General features: G+C 48.0%; 2 protein-coding genes across 3 annotated transcripts; both read right to left on the bottom strand.

Annotated features, from left to right (window-relative positions):
* Positions 1-360: 360 nt before the first annotated feature.
* LOC135399899 (uncharacterized) lies at positions 361-1847 on the bottom strand. Its single transcript, XM_064631634.1, has 5 exons — positions 1710-1847; positions 1065-1258; positions 790-952; positions 564-692; positions 361-504 (listed from the first exon to the last, which is right to left on the bottom strand). Exons 1-4 carry the CDS (start codon positions 1821-1823, stop codon positions 612-614), a joined length of 552 nt encoding a protein of 183 aa, XP_064487704.1. The 5' UTR covers positions 1824-1847; the 3' UTR covers positions 361-504; positions 564-611.
* Positions 1848-3347: 1500 nt separating this feature from the next.
* On the bottom strand, positions 3348-18401 carry LOC135401147 (sodium- and chloride-dependent glycine transporter 1-like). 2 transcript variants are annotated; one of them, XM_064633355.1, is made up of 18 exons: positions 18281-18401; positions 17437-17554; positions 17231-17362; positions 17000-17172; positions 15963-16138; positions 13600-13726; positions 12357-12491; positions 12197-12300; positions 11966-12090; positions 11717-11829; positions 11515-11643; positions 10105-10204; positions 9710-9810; positions 8678-8827; positions 7167-7484; positions 5873-6238; positions 5078-5486; positions 3348-3709 (listed from the first exon to the last, which is right to left on the bottom strand). In XM_064633355.1, exons 1-18 carry the CDS (start codon positions 18296-18298, stop codon positions 3510-3512), a joined length of 2994 nt encoding a protein of 997 aa, XP_064489425.1. In that variant the 5' UTR covers positions 18299-18401; the 3' UTR covers positions 3348-3509. The 2 variants fall into 2 exon arrangements, with proteins under 2 accessions (XP_064489425.1, XP_064489426.1); XM_064633356.1 differs by lacking the exon at positions 8678-8827.
* Between the last annotated feature and the right edge of the window lie 1906 nt (positions 18402-20307).

Raw genomic sequence — 20307 nt, 5'->3', positions numbered from 1 at the left:
GAAGCAGGGAAAAGGCAGATACGAAATTGTTGCTTTTACTGTACAGTTACTTTCCATCATGAAATTGTTACAGAGATGTTTTTACAGGAATATGCCCTACCCTATAGCATGCAATAAAAATGACTAGATACTAAAAAAAACTAATATATTTACATGGCACGTTTAGCTCTACCAATTTACTTATTTGGGGGTCAGAAAAATTTAACTGTACTAAAATTTTAAAATTGACACATAATTTCAAAAGCCAGACTTACTATCATCAAGAGGTGCTGGCTGCACTTGTGTGGACTCATTAACAGCAACACACAGAAACAACTTTTTTTCTCTCAACCTTATTTCTCATGAGCATGTGGCACAGCATGAAAAATTGCAAGGTTTATTTTGTGTTCCCTACCATGCATTTGCAGTCAATCAAGACAGCAAGATCACTTGTGGATTGCACAACCAAACCAGTCTTGCTTCTGGTAACAGCTGAGAAGTTAACAGGTCATACCTTCTTCACTCCTGAAAATCAAATACTTGTTATGATTACATTCATGTAATGCAAATTGTATGCAAATTACCTGAGCTCACAAAGTTTGCCCTTAGGTTTCGCACACAAGTATCAACCACTAAGGCCATGTGATAGGTCTGTGCTTTTTCTTACTCGGAGACACTGTGCTTTCTGATTCACTACTTTTAGATTTTCTTGGCTGCGGCAAAAGATGCATAATAGAAAGGCAACATGTGCTGTTGCAATGCACATTTTCATGCATCGACAAAAATTACACGCTCATGTGCAAAAGGTACCTTTGCAGTTTCTTGCGAGTTCTGCAGTGGCTCCTTGTCGTCTGACTCACAGCCAGAATTGTGACACAGCACAGTTCTTGTTTTGCCAGGATTAACTTTTGTGGGTGGTGGTTTTAACCGCGATGGTGGCATTGCATCTGAAGACTTGCTTCTTTTAGCAGCTCTGCAAATGTAGACAAAAATGATTAATTTCACTTGTTCTATCCACTGACATATATCAAGCTAGCAAGCACATATCAAGAGTACTTAAGAAGCAGTAAGGAATTTGTAAGTACTGTTTTGCTATGGTATTGCTATCAGCTTCTGATTTCCTTTTTCGTGTTTCAAAAAGTGCTGCTTTTTTGCTGAGACACTCTCCAAGGCGGCTTTTCTTGTACTCTCGCTGTGGGAGTGGAAGTATTGTGTTGTGATACAGCTCCACAAGGGACGGCTTGTCCAGCTCTTCTAGGCGGGGATGTTTCACATATTTCTGTAAAACAGATTGTCTGTATCATGCTTTGATATTATAACTCAATGCGTACACTCTGTGTAACACTCATGTTCTATGCTATGCATAAATATGCACTCTCTACCGATACCCGTCCGCAACCCTGGCTGTGCAAGACGCTCAGGCTGGGAAGTAGCACGGCATTATACCGGCACATTGCGTGGATCCTGGGAGATCGGACTGATCATTGGATAGGAGCAAACCAGTAAATATTGCCGAGAAATTCCGCGCTGTAGCTACCAAACCTTATGCCAACGATTGCCAAAGAACATAGGTGAAATGCTAAGCTCCCTTCTACATAGCTACTCCCGCTCAAGCAGACATGCGCTTAACAACGCAGCAACGCCAACGCTTTGCATGATTGTATTTGTTCTGTCTGCAATGCTGTTGGCATTATAACCCTAGATGAACGTTGCTGAGTAACCGTTCTTACTGCTTTCAGCAGATCCAGTATTGTCTGAGACGTCATGAGTTCGGGATGCAATAAATCGGCATCACAAGATCGGCAAGCACTTGAACTGGATGTAGCCATTTCTGACATGACCATATCGATGGAGAACTCTGCCCTATGCGAGCACGGAGTTGGTTCGGGCTTGGTGCGGGATAATACGAGAGAACTTTATGGAGAGGTTTTTATAGTTTATAGAATAATTGTTATGCCAATAGTCATGAGGAGTTCCTGTTGATGAATTATACGAAATGTCCCCTGAGGCCTGAGGCGGATCCAGGATTTGTCTGAGGTGGGGTGGGGTGGGGGGGTTCTGTCTTGCATCATATGTACACTACCACGGTCAATTGAAACTCTATGTTACGATACAAAATGGGGGGGGAGGACGTCTGGGTGCAACGCCACCTCCTTGCTGCCGCCTTGCCCCCCCCCCCCCAAAGGTCGTTAGTTTATACATTTACCAGCTCCCGTGACATCGTGGTTCCGTACCGGCTGTGCGGTCTTGGGTTTCCCCTAGGTTTCCCTAGCTTATTTTCCTGGGTTTTCCGGCAGACTTTCCCCTTGAAGTCGGCCCAGGACGTAACCCCTTGCCCCCCACTCCTTCCTGCTATCCTCTCTCCATCTGTCCACGCCTGTACGACACTCATACCGACAGTTGTTTATACATTGGGTTTCCCCTCTCCCCTCCCCCACTACACACTTCGACAAAGAAACCGACCCCCACCTGAGTGTCTGGAGTGTCAGATAGCTCTTACCGATAACGTGACATTCGATGCGGTACCAGCCAATGGGATAGAGTATCGCCCCTGGCGAGGAAACTCCCCATTCATCATCTCGAATGAAGTTGTTATTCGATGCGACAGAGATGCGAAGTTACAAATTCGCCCATGCACAGGAGTGTCGTGCTTTACTCTTTAGTAGACTGATATTGAACGTCAATGACTCAGTTTTCCTGCAGATTGTCCAAACGAATACCGGTCTCTAGCTGTCCCTCACTCTTTCCTTTTGTTCCTTTCCCATTTCCCCGCGTCTTGAGGCCGTACATAGCCACAGTTGCTTCGCGGTGCTATGACGGAAACTATTACATGGAGATCGCTGAGGGTGCTGAACGCTGAGGCTTCTCTGAAACTCTGCGGCGTCCCATCCAGAATGAAATTAAATTTCATTTGCGACAATACATATGCTGTAAGAGCAGTACAACATAGGTCACGAAACAAAAAATACCACGTGAGAGAACTACTAAAGAGGAAATTACGTGCGAGCATACCTTCAGGGATAAATTATGGAAGGTTCGTTCGCCATCAGGAAGGGACGAAATTCCAGTTCGTGTATATTGTGTCTGTAGTTCTATTGTACGAGCACTGGGGTAAGGAAGGGTTACTGTTTCTAAAGGACCATCGAAGGCATCAGAACCTGTCACCTGTCAAGATCGAGTGCGCGCACTTTCATTGGCTGCCAAGAGCAGTCTGCTAAGGCGCGGGAGCAATGTGACCAGATGGGACGTGCCGGCGGAAAAATAAGTAAATAAATAAAAATAAACGACGACTCTTCCATACTCCAACGGGTCCCACACGTACCAAACAGCCCAAGATGTAACACTACTTCACATGTAGTATCAAACAGTGAGACGTCTACCATTGTTTTATCGAGATCGGCATTCTGTGCGACCTATTTCGCTTGGACGCACTGCAAACATAAATCACGCATAACAAAAACATACATCAAAGGTGCCACATACAGTATACTCATGCCCGGGTGGCAAACACTCAGGCCACGTTGCGTGCATCACAAGGAGTTCGCGTCTTTTCCCGCGGCAGTGTCCTTGTTTGCAGCTCCCTTGCAAGTTTGCTTCTCTTCACGTTTCTTCTTCTTATGTTTCTTTCGCTTCTTCTTCTGCTCCTGGGGAGGATTATCGTTGGGAACTTCCACGACAGGAGGAGGTGGTGCTTGCTCTTCAACGGAGACTGGCGTTTTTTCGGGGCTAACTGCACGAGACATCGGTCATTACACTGGGATATAGCATATATAGGCATGCAGGGACTGACACTTTCGGGTTAAACTTGATTCCGCATGATTGCCCCCGCCACCCCACGAATCATGCACATTCGAGCCTATTCAGTTTAAACCCTACTTCTCCCCAATTCTGATGGCGTATCACATGAATTATTCCGTAGCGATCTGATTGCGCATGTCGGATATAAATATTTATGTGCAACAGAACTATGCGCGGCACATTTGATGCTACGACGTGTGGTGCTTGACTAAATCGTCAGGAGGCTTGACCATACATGAAGCTTTAAATGTGGGTCGCTTGCAGGACAGAAATAAACCTACAACACCCGAATCAATAGCGCCCGATTTTTCCCTCCCGAAGCTGGGGTAGGCATTTAACCCGAAAGAGTCCACCCTAGATTCATACAATCACGTTTGTGGGAAGATGGGGGAGCCTGACTTGTTTAATAATGGTATTAAATGTAAATGTTAAATTAAATGGTATTAATGGTAATGGATTCAGTATCGAGTGTCCACGAGTTGGCTTGTTGATGGGTTGGGTTATTTTGGACAAGTTGGTGCGATGCAAAATTATTTTCGTAAGGTCTGTCCCTGTTTGACGTCATAGTGTTCGACAGCACCACCAATTGAGTTGAACTACGCTCGAAGCTAGGGGGCGAACAAGGTCGCGCCCGAAAGCCATTCATGGAACCCAGCTTCCGATTTGTTTCGGTTTCAGTCTGTCTAGCGACGTGATGATGAAGTTTCTGGGGTAGAGGTCTATTGCTTTCAAACTTATGGGCGTCCCTCCAAATTCGGTAAAACGGATTCATGCATACTATGACTTCGATGCGACATTAGGACCCTCTTGTACGTTAAGGAAATTCCTCGGTGCCGTGCTCAGTAGCTTTGCAAGTGCTCTAGGCACGAGCTGCATTTAGGACACTAACGTGCGAAGCTACTGACACCACTGAGGAAGCCCCTCGGGAGGGGCATCACACCGGGTAGAGCGAGATGTCGGCAGAGACGAGAAGACGAGTGCGCGAAAACAGCAACGGCAAAGTACGTCACGTACACGTGACCGTCCGAGCCTCATGCCACGTCAGTGATTTATCCAGACCCCCCCCCCCTCCCCCAGCACCCCAAAATTTTTGGCGGCACCACCAAAGCTTTTCTTTACGACGAAGCTGTAATGATGACCCCCCCCCCCCCTTAAGTTTTTTGCGCCCCCTCCCCTCATGTTTGAGATTCTGGATAAACTACTGTCACGTCATCTCGCCGTTTGCTCTACGTCTCTTGTCTGTCCGCTCGTCACATGATGTTTTCTCCCTCTGGGCCACTACGAACCAAACTCAATTTACCGACGTCCGGCCGTTGCTTTTCCTCGGCAATGGCTTTCGTGGGCTCAGCGCTGGTCGCGGCAGCTGTTCTGTGGTCTTGTTGTGAGACGGAAGGGACATTGGACGCCCCTGCCACTTGCGCTGTTTGATGTTTGTGGGAATCGTACGTGTGGACCGGTTCGATTAAACTTGGCTGAGATGACGGCATCCTGAGGAGTCTTCGTATCATGTGTTTCACTGATGACTCCTTTGACACGCTGGATGGCTTTCTCGACACCTTTCTCTGACGTGGGGCCGTCGGGCGTGGAGGTAGCAGAGGAGCTGCTGGAGCTTGTGGGGCACGTCTTGCCTCCACGGGCGGCCGAGGTGGTGGTTGCGACGGTACGAGAGATCCTGGAGAAACAGCTGAGAACCGTTCTATGCCCGCGACCTGCACACCGGAAATCATTCTGACGTCTGAGCAATCTCAAATAGATGAAGGAATGTGTTCCCAACCGACTCTTTTTTCTTTTCTTTCGTTATGACGGGGTATATGTACAGGCTGTTCCACGAGGGTGTTATTAAACTCATAAAAATAGGTCTTACTTCAGAAAATTATGTTATAAAACTACTTGAAATACAGTACAGTACCTGCGTTACGTTCTGGTGAAACATTTAGAATGAGTTTGTTTTGGAAGCAAGTAAAAGCACTGACTTGGGCGATGACATTTGGGTATGTAGCATACTGTTCAAAGCTAGACCCCCCCCCCCTCCCCCCCACTATCTCTGAAAAACACTGGATCCGACCCTGGTCTAAAGTGGAATCTCCGTTCTCACGTCAGGTGTCATGATGGGAGGTAGCTGCGTCTGCACTACTTTGGGCTGGGCCTTTGCAGCAGACCCGTCTTTCGCAAGTGCCTTCGACTTGAGTGATGACTTCTTCGGTAGCAACTGGGGTGGCGGTCCCGCGTCACCCAGACGCTGAGGTAAAACCCCAGGAGGTGGTATTGCATCCTGCTGCAGCTGAGGTAAAAACCCAGGAGATGGTACTGCATCCTGCTGCCGCTGAGGTAAAAAGGCGGGAGGCGGTCCTACATTATCCAGCTGCACAGTTCCCTTGAGCGCCGCTTTTCGCCTGACTGATCTCAGCACTGACGACAGACTGCGAGATTTGTGCAAGGTCCCCGACTCCGCCGCAACATCCTTCCGGAAAAAATACATACAATGAGCACGCATATGCAGGACCCGTATATTTGCTAGCTCCCCACTAATGCCCCTCCCCGAAATCTTGCCCCCCCCCCCCCCAAAAAAAAAAAAAAATACCGGTCAGGAAGGCCAAAAGCGCAGTTGATATGGGCGTACGTATTCTGCATCGGTGTGAATGACGGCTTGAAATTAGAGAGGGTGCTGGGCAGAATAATGCTTTCAAGGTCGACCATTAACAAGACCACTATACAGGGTGATTCACGAACCATGTCATTTGGGGTTTATAAGAAAACGGTAGAACGGAAAAATATGCGGCCAACGGCTCCTGTGCGGCAATTAAGTTTCCCATCTTAAAAAAGTACTTTTGTCGAATTTCAATTGCAATAAATTTAAATTTCTGAATTGAAATTTGCGTAGTCAGCATAACCCTGTATAAGGAGCACCATCTTACATGAACTTCACCACACGGCAATGTGTAATAGAATTACTGCATCTGATCGGTGTCTCGGCATATCGACCCATGCGAGCCCAACAGGGATATTGCATTGCATGCTTATACCTTGCACATTATGTCACGTTCGAAGGCTCGCTTGCAAGACCATTCAGGAAATTCCTCGATGGCGTCCCCAGTAGCCTCGGTAGTGCTTCGAGCACACGCTGTAGCGTCACCAACTCTGCTCGTTCGTAGAGCACTCTCAACGCTACTGAGGACCACACTCGGGAATTTCCTCGATGTTCATGCATGTGGGACCCAGTCTGGCCCACAGCCTACTATTCGAATATAGCACGCCACTAGGTATTTGATCCAAGGCAGCTAATATGAACTGCCTCTTGCGCTCATCCCGACCATAGGCCAACAGACGATGTGGCATCCTACACACACAGCCAGAAGATTTGGAAGATAATGGCAAAATATTTGACTCGCCTTCCTTTCTTTCGTAGATGGCGGCGGCGTACTGTCCTCGGAGTCGTGTCGCCAGCCACTTGTGCCAGGGCTAGCTTGTGTTGTAAAAACTATTAGATTAGTACCCAACTGGTCCGATGTTGTCTGCGCCGTCTCCGACACCGTCGACTGCCGTGTCGGTTCCGGGACTATGCATGTCGCTGGAGGCATGCTGGATAGGCGCTCCTCGCGCTGGGACACGTCCATGCCTTCGGCCACGAGGGCTTGGCGGTAGGCCATCGATTGCTCCCAGTCGTCAGGAGTCCAGGATGGGAGTGGAACAAGCGCCTGGTGCTCATCCTATGTAGCATCCATGCGACATCATACACAGTAAAAACTGAGTAGTCCACAATTTGTTTTGTAGATGCAGGTGAAACATGTGTCGAGAACTCCACACATTTAAATCTCGGTATAGGTGGGAAGTTTTTGAAGCGTTTTACCACCATGTGTATGTTGATTGCTCTTCCTGTGGTTGTCATCGCGGATATAAAGCCTGCTTATTTTTTTCTGCTTTTTATTCTGCGTGAGCACTGCGAAGCAACTGTGGCTATATGAACGAACTTTTTGCATCGCACAAAAGCGCCATTCTTAGGACTCTCGACTAGGGCCGGTGAGAGAAATTCGGGGCCCCTGGGAGGAGTCATGCCCCGGCCCCGTCCTCACGTCTCGATAACAAAGTTCAAATATTTCTTCTTTATATGATCACGACAGGCCTTGGGTCGCGCGGGCCTCTGAAGTGGCACGGGCCCCAGGGCGCCATCCCCGGCTGCCCCACCCTCTCGCCGGTCCTGTTCTCGACTACCACCTGTATCGTCTACGCGAGAAACCTATGAACCTCATGATGAACGAAAGAGAGAAACGGACGGACGGGACAGTGTTTGCTCGCAGCTTTTTCGTCAGCTTTCCATGTTCGCCATGACAGTAGGCCCGGATTCTCGCTCCACCCTGAGGGTTAAGTGCACGCGCAGGGACCCTTCCGTCCATTCACGAAGCATGGACAGAAGGGCCCCTTCGCGTGCGCTTAACACTCAGGGCGAATCGAGAATCCGGGCATAATTAGTCATCATGCACCACATGTTCTTGCAATTTTAGACATGTGCATCAAATTTGTGTACATATGGATTGCCCATCATTAGCCATATCAATATACCGCCGTACCAGAATAGACCTCTCCCTGTTTGTAAACAAATGCATAGTGTTCGACAGCGCCACCAATTCGGAAGAGTTGAACTACGCTCGAAGCTAGGGACGAATAAGGTCGCGCCCGAAAGCCACGGTCTTGAGGGGATTACGATGGTCCCTGAAAGGGACACGACCTTCGGTCCTACTTTTTTTTCATTAGGAGGCAGCAAACAAGTGCCCATTCGTGGAACCCAGCCCTTCCCTTCCGATTTGTTTCGGTTTCAGTCTGTCTACCAACGTCATGATGACGTTTCTCGGGTATCGGTGGCTGCGTTGGAAACTCTAAACTGCGGAGAAGTTCAGAAACGTACCATATCGGTATGGAGAAGGATGATGACTGCAAATACAGGAACGAAGCTAAGCTCCACCATGTCGAACCAGAAGAACACAGCCCTGATCCACACCGGGTAGTGATAAGATTCAGACCAAAGGACGACGAAAAACTTGGCCGTCAGCAGTACCTGACAGAACATGAAGTACGACCAACAATGACGCCATGTTGGGGATTTTGCCGGTACAGCCCTCTATGGTGTACAGTCCCGGACAAGTTACCCGAGCAGGGGATAATCGCGTCACTTTTTTCTAACGGGAGAGGGAAGCGGGTACGAGCTGGCTTATTGCGGTAGTTTCAGTATTTCCCAAGGCCGCTCGTATATCATAGTTCCCGCGCAGTGGCAGATCCAGTGGGGAGCATTGCCCCCAAAACGTCGTCTTGTACATTGGATTTCCCTCTCTCCCCTCCCCCACTACGCCTCGAGGACGCGCGTCCTCGAGGGCACCGTCCTCGGTAGCTCAGTCGGTACTCTACTGTAAGAAGACTTCACTAGTCTTACCTCGTTGCACTTAACCAGTACGTATGAATGATTTTGAGCAGTGATCAGAACAGCATACATAATCTAAATCAGCAACCATCGATAAGATTAACTGCAATGCAGAGGAGGAGTTAGTGCTCGGACTGCACATGGACTCGTGTCTTCTTTCTTGGTTTCGTGGCTGGGAAAAGCTAGCTTTGGGATTTTTCTTGTCTGTTCCAGGTACAATTTGCAACTGCTGCCTTTAGACAACGCTTGAAATTTCAACCCAAGTAAAGAGTAATGTCATTACATTACTCATTACTCCTCCGCAAAAAGTAGTGCATTACTCGCGTCTCTGCGCCAGGGTGTCGCACCGTAGAAACATTACGTCGATCATGTGTTCTGAGAACTCCTGTCTGGGACGGTACATGGCTCCAACAGAATCCTGTTGAATCACGTCGTATTGAGATGGAAAGAATGTCGTGTTTTTCCTCTGGGAGGAACTCGTGCAACCTGAAGAGGTAATTTGGCATGGAATGAAGTACTTACAATAATGATCGAGGGGATGATGGATGTCCAACAGAGTCTCAAGAACATATTTGGGCATTCGTTAGTCATCATTTTACAGTCAATGATCAATCTTCGCATGCCTGTAAGGGGTAGGAGACGGCTTGCATTATTCTGCGCGTAGAGTCACAAAAGTCTGCTCGTCAGCCACCATGATGTTCCACAAGCCCTATGAACCTGAAGCTGGGATCCCTTTTGACATATCAACCATTGGTTTTCTTGGAACTTCAGCATCGGACATTTATTTCCTTGAGTCATATTGGACGCGTGACGTAGTGGTACTGGTACGGGTAAGAACCCGATGAACACCAATGGCTGATTAGTTAGCACAGTTAGTTGCCCAGAACCCGGAGAACGTTTAGAGCATGATGGCTCACCATAATACTGCAGGATTACGAAAGACTCCGCCGTAAAAATCAAGAAGCGTATTATTCGGTCGTGCTGGTGGAAGACGAGACTGGCGACGGCCATTCCTCCCTGGAAGTAACGTACACGACGTAGTAATCATTTCACATTCTTTCCTATACAACATTTCCTAATCACCCTCACACCCAGCGCTTTTGCAGACAGCACATTCCAGCTAGGAGGAAAGTGATACCACGGAAGAAGCATACGTCCCGTGTGTTTTCCTTCTCTCTGGCATGTGCGGTAAACAGCTTTCAACGTGCTTCCCCAGCTAGACAGCGCTAGAGTGTACTAGAAAGTAGTACACTCTAACAGCGCTGCGGTTCAAATATGGCGACGTCCACGGGAAAGCGGTGTATATTCCTAGTTAGCCTCACACTCAGCGCTTTTGCAGACAGCACAGGCCAGAGAGGAGGAAAGCGATACCAAGGAGGAATTAAGGCACACGGCCCGTGTTTTCCTTCTGTCTGGCTTGTGCGGTAAACTGTTTTATTTATTTTTATTTATTTATTTATGATACCCTCAGGGCTTTGAGCATTACAGAGGGGAGGGGCGTATGTAACAATAAGTTCAAATATAAGAGGATGCATACAGAAGACACAAAACAATGAAAAATTAGACAAAAAAAAAGGAAAAGAAATAATCACTACGTGGCGTTCAGATGATCACAAAGAGCATTCTTAAATAATGAAGGGGCAGTAATGGATGAAATAGAGCCGGGAAGGCGGTTCCACTCGAGTGAGGTTTTGGGCAGAAATGACTGAAAGTATACGTTAGTAGTGCAAAAGGGAATGCCAACCTTCTGTGCATTGTCCAGCCGTGAAGAGATATGTGACGGACAAGAAATTAAAGAGTGTCGGAGGATATCGTTATGATAAAAAAATTTGTGAAATAGACAAAGACGAGTAACATTGCGTCGAACTGAGAGATGAGATAGGTTAAGACTAGCTTTCATGGAGGTAACACTGGCTGTCCTGGCATAATTACCGAGAATGAACCGTGCTGCGCGGTTTTGTACACTTTCCACTTGAGCAATGAGTGTCGCCTGTCCCGGGTCCCACACAGAAGCAGCATATTCGAGCTTCGGAAGCACGAGGGTTCGGTATAACACGAGTTTTCAACGTGCCCCCCCCCCCCCCCGGCGAGACGGCTGCGCCTTCGATATGGCGGTTTGCTTCTGCGCAGGGGAGAGGGTAAAGTTTAGAGAAACCACGTGACCAAGTATCTGTCCACTCACAAGGCAGCAATTAGGGGGTGTTCGTAGACCAATGAGGTCGCTCCACGGGCAATAGGAGAGAGAGAGGGAAGCTAGGGAGCTGCGCAGAGAGCTGACCTATTTGCATAGCGTATACCCTTCGTACTTTTTTAATCGTTTCACATACCGGTGTACAAGCGACAACGCTGACAACGACGAGGAGAGTACACACGCAGAAGTGAGCCATTGTTCGATGTTCCACCACTGGTGGGTGAGATGCGGACAAGACTTCAAGCAGAATATCAGGGACGAGTACCTGTACGGTGTGTGGAATAATGTGTGGGTACTTCGGGGTCAAAACGACAACATATATGGTGTAGTGTACTTACAAACTTAGGTAGGATCGTTGAAATGAGCCACACGGAATGTATTTGGGTCCAAAATTGCGAATTGCTGACGATACTGACAGCCTGTGGTGTGATGCTGACGAACAATTTAGAATCTGAAACGGAATCAAACCATCCAACTTCTTGTAACCGCGTGTTCGTCACCATTTCATGTCCTGGTGACGATCTTTAGGTCAAGCACTAAAAGCAAATTGCTGCGCATGAATTAGTTAGCATTTGTCGAATTCTTACCCATGCGAACTAGCATTGTGACATCGATGCCGACGCTGGACGATAAGTGGCCGAGGAACATAAAGGTTATCGCAGTTCCAAGGCCTTTCGACGCTGTGTCTGCCACCAAAACAAACTTGACGTCTCTGTTGATGATCGTGCAATATATGTGCTGTAGTGCATTTAGACGGCATTGCGAGTGCCATGAAAGCTTGCGCTTTGTCACGTCACTGCACGATGAACCATACTCACTCTTGATACTTATCTTTGAAGCGGTTAAAGCGTACAATACCCAGGAATAAACTGCCTGTCACACCCACGCTCTCCAGTGAAATGTACAACGCGTTAAACCACATCTGAAACACGAACGCACTCGTACAGTGCCCACGAATATTTTCTCGTAACCGGGTACCTCATGGTCGACGACGGAGCTCCAGTCCGCATAAAAGAACATGGCAAGTCCGCCTATGCCTCCAGAAAGAGTAATCCCTCGGAAAAATAGCAGTGTCGTTGTCAAGGCGTACAGGTACGTCATTACGTAAAAGAACTGAAACCGAGGATACCGTCAGTCTGATGGCAGGGCTGCCTGTACACTCAGCAGCACGCGGAGCAGTCATGGTCAAGGTACTCAAAAAGTAACAAAGTTAGTAGCTACACATATACAGGGTGTTTATTTTTATTCGTTACAGAATTTTTATTAAAAAACTAGCAGAGCAATATAGATACAGTCTTTATAGTTGAGTTATATTGGCCGGGAGACTATTCTTTCGAAGAAAGTATGTAACTTCAGATTACTATAATTACCTAAAATTCGTTAATTAACTCTTTACTTAGGGGATTTCGCGCAAAGGCGATATAGCAGAACGGAAGATATTCCTCGTTGAAAGCCGTTCCATGTTTTAAAAACCCTTAAACGCGCACGTGTGTTGAAATATCCATCGCTGAATTTGGCTATGCAAATGAGCCGAAACAAAAACTACGCACTTTTCGAGCCCAGAAATGACGCGACCTCCGCCTTATCTTGGTTGGAGAGCGGTCTATCTGACGAACAGATTAGCTTTACACAAATCAGCTCCATCGCTCCAAAGCACGTGGCTCTCTCACATGGATTGCATGTCCTCCTTTCTGTGCTCGAAAACTGCGTAGTTCTTTTGGGCTTATTTGCATTACGAAATTCAGTGATGGGTATTCCAACACACGTGCGGGGTTCTTAAAACATGGAATGGCTTTCAACGAGGAATATCTTCCGTTCTGTTATCTCGTTCTTGCGCGAGATCCCCTAATTAAATAATTTTAGGTAATTAGTGCTCTTGTAGTTACATTCGAGAGAATGTTCGTCTGGTCATATAACGCAATTGCAAAAACGGCATCTATCTTGTTCTGCTAGTTTAATAAAAGTTCTGTAACGAATACAAAAAACGCCCTGTACAGTTATAGCTTTACGGTCACCATTTAAGAGCAGAAAAAGTAGAATAAATGTAACTGTCAAAGACATTGTTTTAGCGCTGTTTACTGTCCAAGCATCGTTATGCCTTGTTATAAACATAGGATTTCGCATGAGATGACAAAATTCGCGCAGCTTCCGATTGGGAAAAAACTCGCGCGTGGAAGGTTACAGATGTTACGTAGCTCAGGAAATGTTCTATGCAGCTTACTCGTCTGACGTGGGTGAAGCCGTTGTGGGCCATGGCAAATACAAACATCCAGATTGCAGCTACAGATAGAAGTGGATGAGACTCGACGTGGCTGAAAGAGGTGTTGGCCCAACTTCCATGTCGATATCTGCGAAATTGAACCAGTCATTTTTCACATGCACCAGAGTGGCACCACACAAAGGTAGAACTACGGAACAGAAAAAATACAATAAGATTATGCAGCGAATTGATCATTACGAAGTATACGGTGCCTTTTCCATCTTTAGTTACCGATTTTTTATGAAACAGCTACAAGTGTAGACTGTATACTAACTACTAGATGACTAGTTCGCTAAAATTAATCAATTTTAATTTTTAATTAGCTTTTAGTTTTTAATTAGCGCTTTTGGAGGGAATGTAATAAGAAAATTAGAGCCGGTCGTTTAAAGTCATCATTTCTTTTTCTTTCTTTTTTTAAGGACTGAATTTTGCTACACAAAGGAGCCCAAACCAAAAAACCGAGCGCATAAACAACGATAACGCCCATTCAAAGTCGGAGGACCACGTGCTTTGAAGTGATGAAGCTGATTGGAGCAGAGCTGACATGCTGGCTACCTTAGACTACCTTGTGGCCAAGCCAAGATACCGACACAAGCCACCGACGTCGCAGACCGCCAATGACCAAATGTCGCCAGACGATTCCGCCGACCCTTTCCGCCGATGTTTTGAACTGTTTGAACGAAAGTTGCAGCAGTGCTGCAGCTATACCGGGTGTTTCAGTTAAATCCCCGGGCTAAATAATTCGCGAACGGGTGCACCAATCCACGAACTTTCTTTTTTACAAGTATCTGTCCGATACCACCTACAAGCTGCACACCGTGTGAATGAGTGGGAGGCGCTCATTATTAAAATAAAAATGCAAATGAGTTTCGTCAAAAAGCGTATCTTCTAAAGCAGGGCGCTGTCGGCATTAAAATGGGTACTACCCCTTTTGGGACCTTCAGTGGACACCTTTTAGAGAAAAATCTGCCACCGAAGCGGGTCATTTGTTGCAGTAATTAATTGGTTTCGGTTTACGTATTTTTGTCGCGGCTGGTCGCGGCGCAGCGCAAAAGGACGCTCTTTCACTCCCTTATCCATCAATAAATTACGTCCTTACATTAATGAATTACACCAATGAATTACACCAATGAAATACGCCCTTTTGCGCTTCGCCGCGACCAGCCGCGACAAAAACACGTAAACCGAAACCAATTAATTACTGCAACAAATGACCGCTTCGGTGGCAGATTTTTCTCTAAAAGGTGTCCGCTGAAGGTCCCAAAAGGGGTAGTACCCATTTTAATGCCGACAGCGCCCTGCTTTAGAAGATATATACGCTTTTTTACGAAACTCATTTGCATTTTTATTTTAATAATGAGCGCCTCCCACTCATTCACACGGTGTGCAGCTTGTAGGTGGTATCGGACAGATACTTGTAAAAAAGAAAGTTCGTGGATTGGTGCACCCGTTCGCGAATTATTTAGCCCGGGGATTTAACTGAAACACCCGGTATAGACCAATGCCGCGGGCAAAAATAACACATGCTTGCAGAATATAATTGAGGGACCTGGCAGTGATATTAATGAAACATCCTGCTACGGAGTCAAGACGCGGTCGACATATCGTATGCATTCACCTTCGATGCATCACATTCGAACAAACTCTGGCACGTTTCAAAGTCTCACTCTGCAGTCTTGAAAGTTCCCGTACTTCCAAACAGACGTACTTCAATTATATGAGCCGTAAAGCATGGTTCACACCGTTCACACTATACTGCGTTTCAGTGCGTGCGGAAGTGGGGGAACGTTGGTTACCGCGGCAACAGACGCGTGTGAGACCTTTCGCAGCGGAACGCAAGGTCCTCGCCCGAGCTCAACTTTTGCTGACGCACGCACCGAGCCGCAAGCGGAGAACCAATCGCCGCGTTCCGCGCATGCGTGTTGAGGCGCTTCGCCACTGTGTGATGTGAGACGAATTCCAACATGGTCGCTGTAAACACGAAGCGCATGACGGCTGCAAAGATGATGCGGGATTCATTACGTCTGCCGAACTGGCGGTAACTTCTGTCACGCCACACTCAAACGTGCTTTCTTCCGTAAGGCTTCGTGGACAAAGAGGCCACGAAAGACGCGCATTGGCTGCATGAAAGATGAAAGACGAATGATGGCTGCCACTTGCGCTGCCCGCATGCATGTGAAGAGTCAAGCGGATCGCTTGCGTTGCATGCAGACGTATACGCATGCATGTGCACGTTATGAAACGCACTAGTGTGGACCAAGCATTAACGTTCAGCAACATTTACATGCAGACAAAGATACAGAAAGTAACCAGATAGGACTCACAGATAGTAACTCTGCAAAGAGCTGTAAAGTCCAGGAACGCAATTGGATCCCTCTTCGTTATATGTAAAGGCTGGCACAAGCACAACCTCCTCGCCGTGGATCAATGGCAAGCCATATTGGTAGGATCGGCTGCGGAAAGATTCTGCCAGGCTCAACCGCAACGTTCGACACAATGGCTGCGCAACATCAGTGCCTTGTTACGAAACAGATCAGTGGACAGCACATATATGTCCTTATAGCGTGTATTCACAAGAGCGCCATTTCCCAGAATACTCCAGAAGAAGACGCGAAAAACGACATAGCTTTCTGCTGCAACGCAAGCTCTCAACGTCATGTCTCCGTGCAGAGTCACAAGATATTTCGTAGCAGACGACAGGAAGAGTCACAGAGCCAACGCCACCTAGATACAGAAGGCCTGCTTAATGGTTCCTCGCCCTCCCTCCCTAGGTGGACACATAGTCAGAATTCGTCTGCCACCGCGATGCGCCGTTCTGCGAATTCAAGAACTCGCAAATGCTTGCAGCCAAGTTCACAAATTTGGTCCTGTACACTAAAAGTGCTTTCAGAAAATTAGTCTATGGGAAAAATATGGGACCGTTTTCCCATTTAGTACACGGGAACGTTTACTCGCAGGCGACAATGGCTGCCTATGCGGTTGGCGGCAGTGGCGGATCCGGGGGAAGGGGGGGGGGGACGATCGCCCCCTAAAAAAACGTGAGCTTATACGTTGGATTTCCTTCTCTCCCCTCTCCCACTACGCGTTCTGACAAAGGAACCGTCCCCCTCCCCCCCCCCCAAACCGAGGGTCTGGATTCGCCCCTGGCTGACGGTGGCTCGTCTAGCACGTTCGTGATTTGCTACGGCCGTTGAAAACACGATCCTAATTGGTTGACGTCAGACGACGAGAAAGCAGGCTTCCTATATCCAGGTGCTGCTGCACACAGAACGCGGCAGAACTTCTGTCCCGTTAACAGTCGTGCTTTTTCTTCTAGAATATTCCGTGGGGATGTCTCTCCACTGAGTACACGGACACTTACCATTCCTGGACGAATGGTGTAGCAAGTACGGTTATCTGACACCCACTGCTGGTCACAACCGACCCAAGGCGTCGCTTTTAGTGATTTCAAGAACTGTATCAGGTTCTCTGACAAGGTTACAGAGTCTCCTATGGAGTGCAGGACCGCGTACATCGTCATGGTATAACCTAGTCCTGAAAATGTTCGTGAAAGTAACTGTTCTGGCCGTCAGGGCAGGGCACTAGCTGTTACCTATGAACAACGGCACTGTGCTAAATATGCCCCGGTTCCCGTCTCCAGCAAACTGGCCGAGGTTACTTTCCAGGTGCATGATAGGCATTGCAATGGTTGCCAGGAGCGTCAAATATGCCACCAGGAATGGAACTGCGACATAAAAACGAGCATAAGCTTCCATGTTGGAGCATGTTGGAGTCCAGGGTGTAAATATAATTGAGCACCTCCTCCGTAGACAATGAACATTATTGGAAACTGGGTAGCCTTTGCACTTCCGGCTGTCATGATGAAAAACGTGGCCAGCTTGTGGGCGCTGCTCTGGTAGGACGGGCGCTCGTGAACCTACAAGACAAACGATGCCCTTGCATTTGGTGGGATGAGAGTTATAGGGTATGGGAGGGAAGAGTGGCATAACAGGAAATCGCCGCGATTTCCTAGTAGTAAAGTGACGTTGTAAATCTCGCAGTATTGCCCCCTTAGGAGCTATGGTGCTCTATGACGTCTGGTTAATGACCGCCACCAAAATGAAATATTCGTCTACGCGTATTGTTTGTCACGAAACTTTGCGAAGTTTAAACCCTACAGGCAGTAATGTCAGGAAATGGGTAGCCCCAAAGAATTCCCGCGAGGGAATAGTGTGATGTTGACCTAGGGACGTTTGTAGAATAAACAATCTTGCGCAATATCAATGGAAACAATTTATCCGGTCGAACTACTTAGGTAGGGTTGTGAACAAGCACCTCGTACGTTTTTGCAATTCAACCAAGGACATAGGGAGATATCGAGGAGAGACTAAGTGCATTCACTACTACTGACATATATAGGGAACCTCACAAGGGAAGCAGCAGATACAACAGGTGGCTGACCAAACATTAGGAATGGTTGGCCATGAAGAGGGATGAAACTTCCAATAGTGCTGAGGAAACAATAGACGGCGCACAATGCACTGTTTGGAAGCTTTGTCCGTGTGAAGTACCTCGCTCACCAGTGCTTCTCCGCTACGGCAGGTAGCCAACAAATACGTATGCAAATCATGTGCGATTGTTGAGTAGACGTCGGCGCACTTACACGTAAATCGTCATCCATGGCTTCCTGTGGAGATATTGATCCCAGTAACGACGTCGATATTGCCAAGCTATGGTTCTTCTACAGCGTCTGTGCTCGGAAACCCAAAGGTCGAGCGCACGCAACTTTGCTCTCGTGCTGATACTGATCCACGAGAGAGAAACGATGAGGCTGATACAAGTTGAAATGGCACGGGCATTAAAAAATAGCCATGTTGCCTCGTAATAATTAATATTTTTAATCGTCTCTATTACCATCGAGTCCTGGTGTGCAAGGTGCAACACCTTTCCACCTACACCGCCCCCGCCGATAGCTCAGGACAAATCCACGCTGTTGCATTGTATGTGCTACAGCTTCCCTCGGAGCGTTTCACGTCGGGAGGATCATTCCAACAGGGCCCACGAGCCTGACGTCTGGGGAAGCCCAGACTGTAGACCACCGTGCAGGGTCGGATCCAGACCCTGTGTTTGGGGGGGGGGGGGGCGGTTTCTTTGTCGGAGCGCGTAGTGGTGGAGGGGAGAGGGAAATCCAATGTATAAACTGGCGTTGGGAAGGGGGGGCGATCCCCCCCCCCCCTTGATTCGCCACTGCCACCGTGTTATCATAGAAGTGAACCCCAATCAATCACATATACCGATGATGTCTGCATAGGCGACGACTAGCGGCGCTTTCCTCGCCATTTCGTAGCTTCACAAGTTCGCTGTCGCTCCGCCTTCGTCTACGCTGCGTGGGAGACCGTTGAATGGCCAGGGGCGTGGCCACAACTACGCTGCAGATTCGCAAGTTTGCGTTGACTCCGCCCATCACCATAGCAAAAATCAGGCAACGTGGCGCTATTCGCGTGCTATTTCCGAGCGGTTTGCCTGCCGGTGTGGCGGCATGTTGTTCGCGGGGGATTGTGCGTCTTGGGCCGACTTCAAAGTGAACTGCGGGACACCCATGAAAACACCCAGACAGCACAGCCGGTGCCAGGATTCGAACCCGGGTCACCTCCCAGACTTTGCGTGGAATGCCATCATCGTAGCCACTAACTACGGGAACTGGTGATAACGAAAGAGCTTGCCGTTGTCGGCCTCACAGAGGTGGGCAACGTCACCACGACTAACGCTCTGTGGGAGTGTGCTGGGCCGACGTCTAAGCAGGAGCGGATCTAGAGGGGTTCCGGATATCCTGACTCCCTCCTCAATTTCTGTCTTCACATAGTGTTTAAATTACCTTATATCGCGTATGTAACATGCTGGACCCCCTCCTCAGAAATATTCTGGATCCGCCCATGGGTCTAAGTAACGACTGAAATTGATGGGGGGAGGTCAGAACATCCAGAGCCCCCCTCAATCTGCCCCTGCAATATTTTTATGAAGCTTTAGAGACCGCGAATAATACACAAGCATCCAATGGACAATACAATAATGTGAAACATACTGATTTATACGCTCTCGTGCAGCAGGACGGTTGGCGACGGCGACTGAGCCACTACGAAGCAATGATCTCTCTCTCTCTCTTTTTTTTTACTTGCACTATGGCCGTTGGACGGCTTCTGGCATAGCGCTGACGAGGGCGGAGCAAATACGAACTAGCGAAGCTAATATATCCTCTGTGTCCCTGCTCCGAGGGCAGCTCCGCGCGCTCTGGCTCGGAGGACCCGTGCGTTCGTGTGTGTGGGAACGATGTTGGGAGAAGGTGCGGTAAGCCTGCTCTGGCCCCGGCGGTGGCGGCTCCGTGCTACCAGGGAGGGAGAAGAGGGAAGGGCGAAAGAGGGAGGGAAGAGATGACGACGGTGGCACAGGAGGAGGAGGGTGTACAGTCCCTCTTGCTCTGGGATTTGGGTAGTCCAAGAGAACTACCCACCATAGATAACATGCGAGCATCCCTCAGTAGCCTTCACTGGGGTCTCCCTGTAACACAGGAACCGCAAGGATTTGCGAAGTTACCTGATGATTCGTGCGACCAGCTGAAGATACCTTATGGTACGTCCGTATGACATAGTACGGCCCTTCGATCGCTCCTCCATCCAAGCGGAGAGAGCAATC

The sequence above is a fragment of the Ornithodoros turicata genome, chromosome 7 (assembly GCF_037126465.1).
Source record: "Ornithodoros turicata isolate Travis chromosome 7, ASM3712646v1, whole genome shotgun sequence".
NCBI lineage: Eukaryota > Metazoa > Arthropoda > Arachnida > Ixodida > Argasidae > Ornithodoros > Ornithodoros turicata.
Note: the sequence above shows the minus strand (reverse complement) of the source record. Positions and strands in the feature narration are given on the sequence as shown.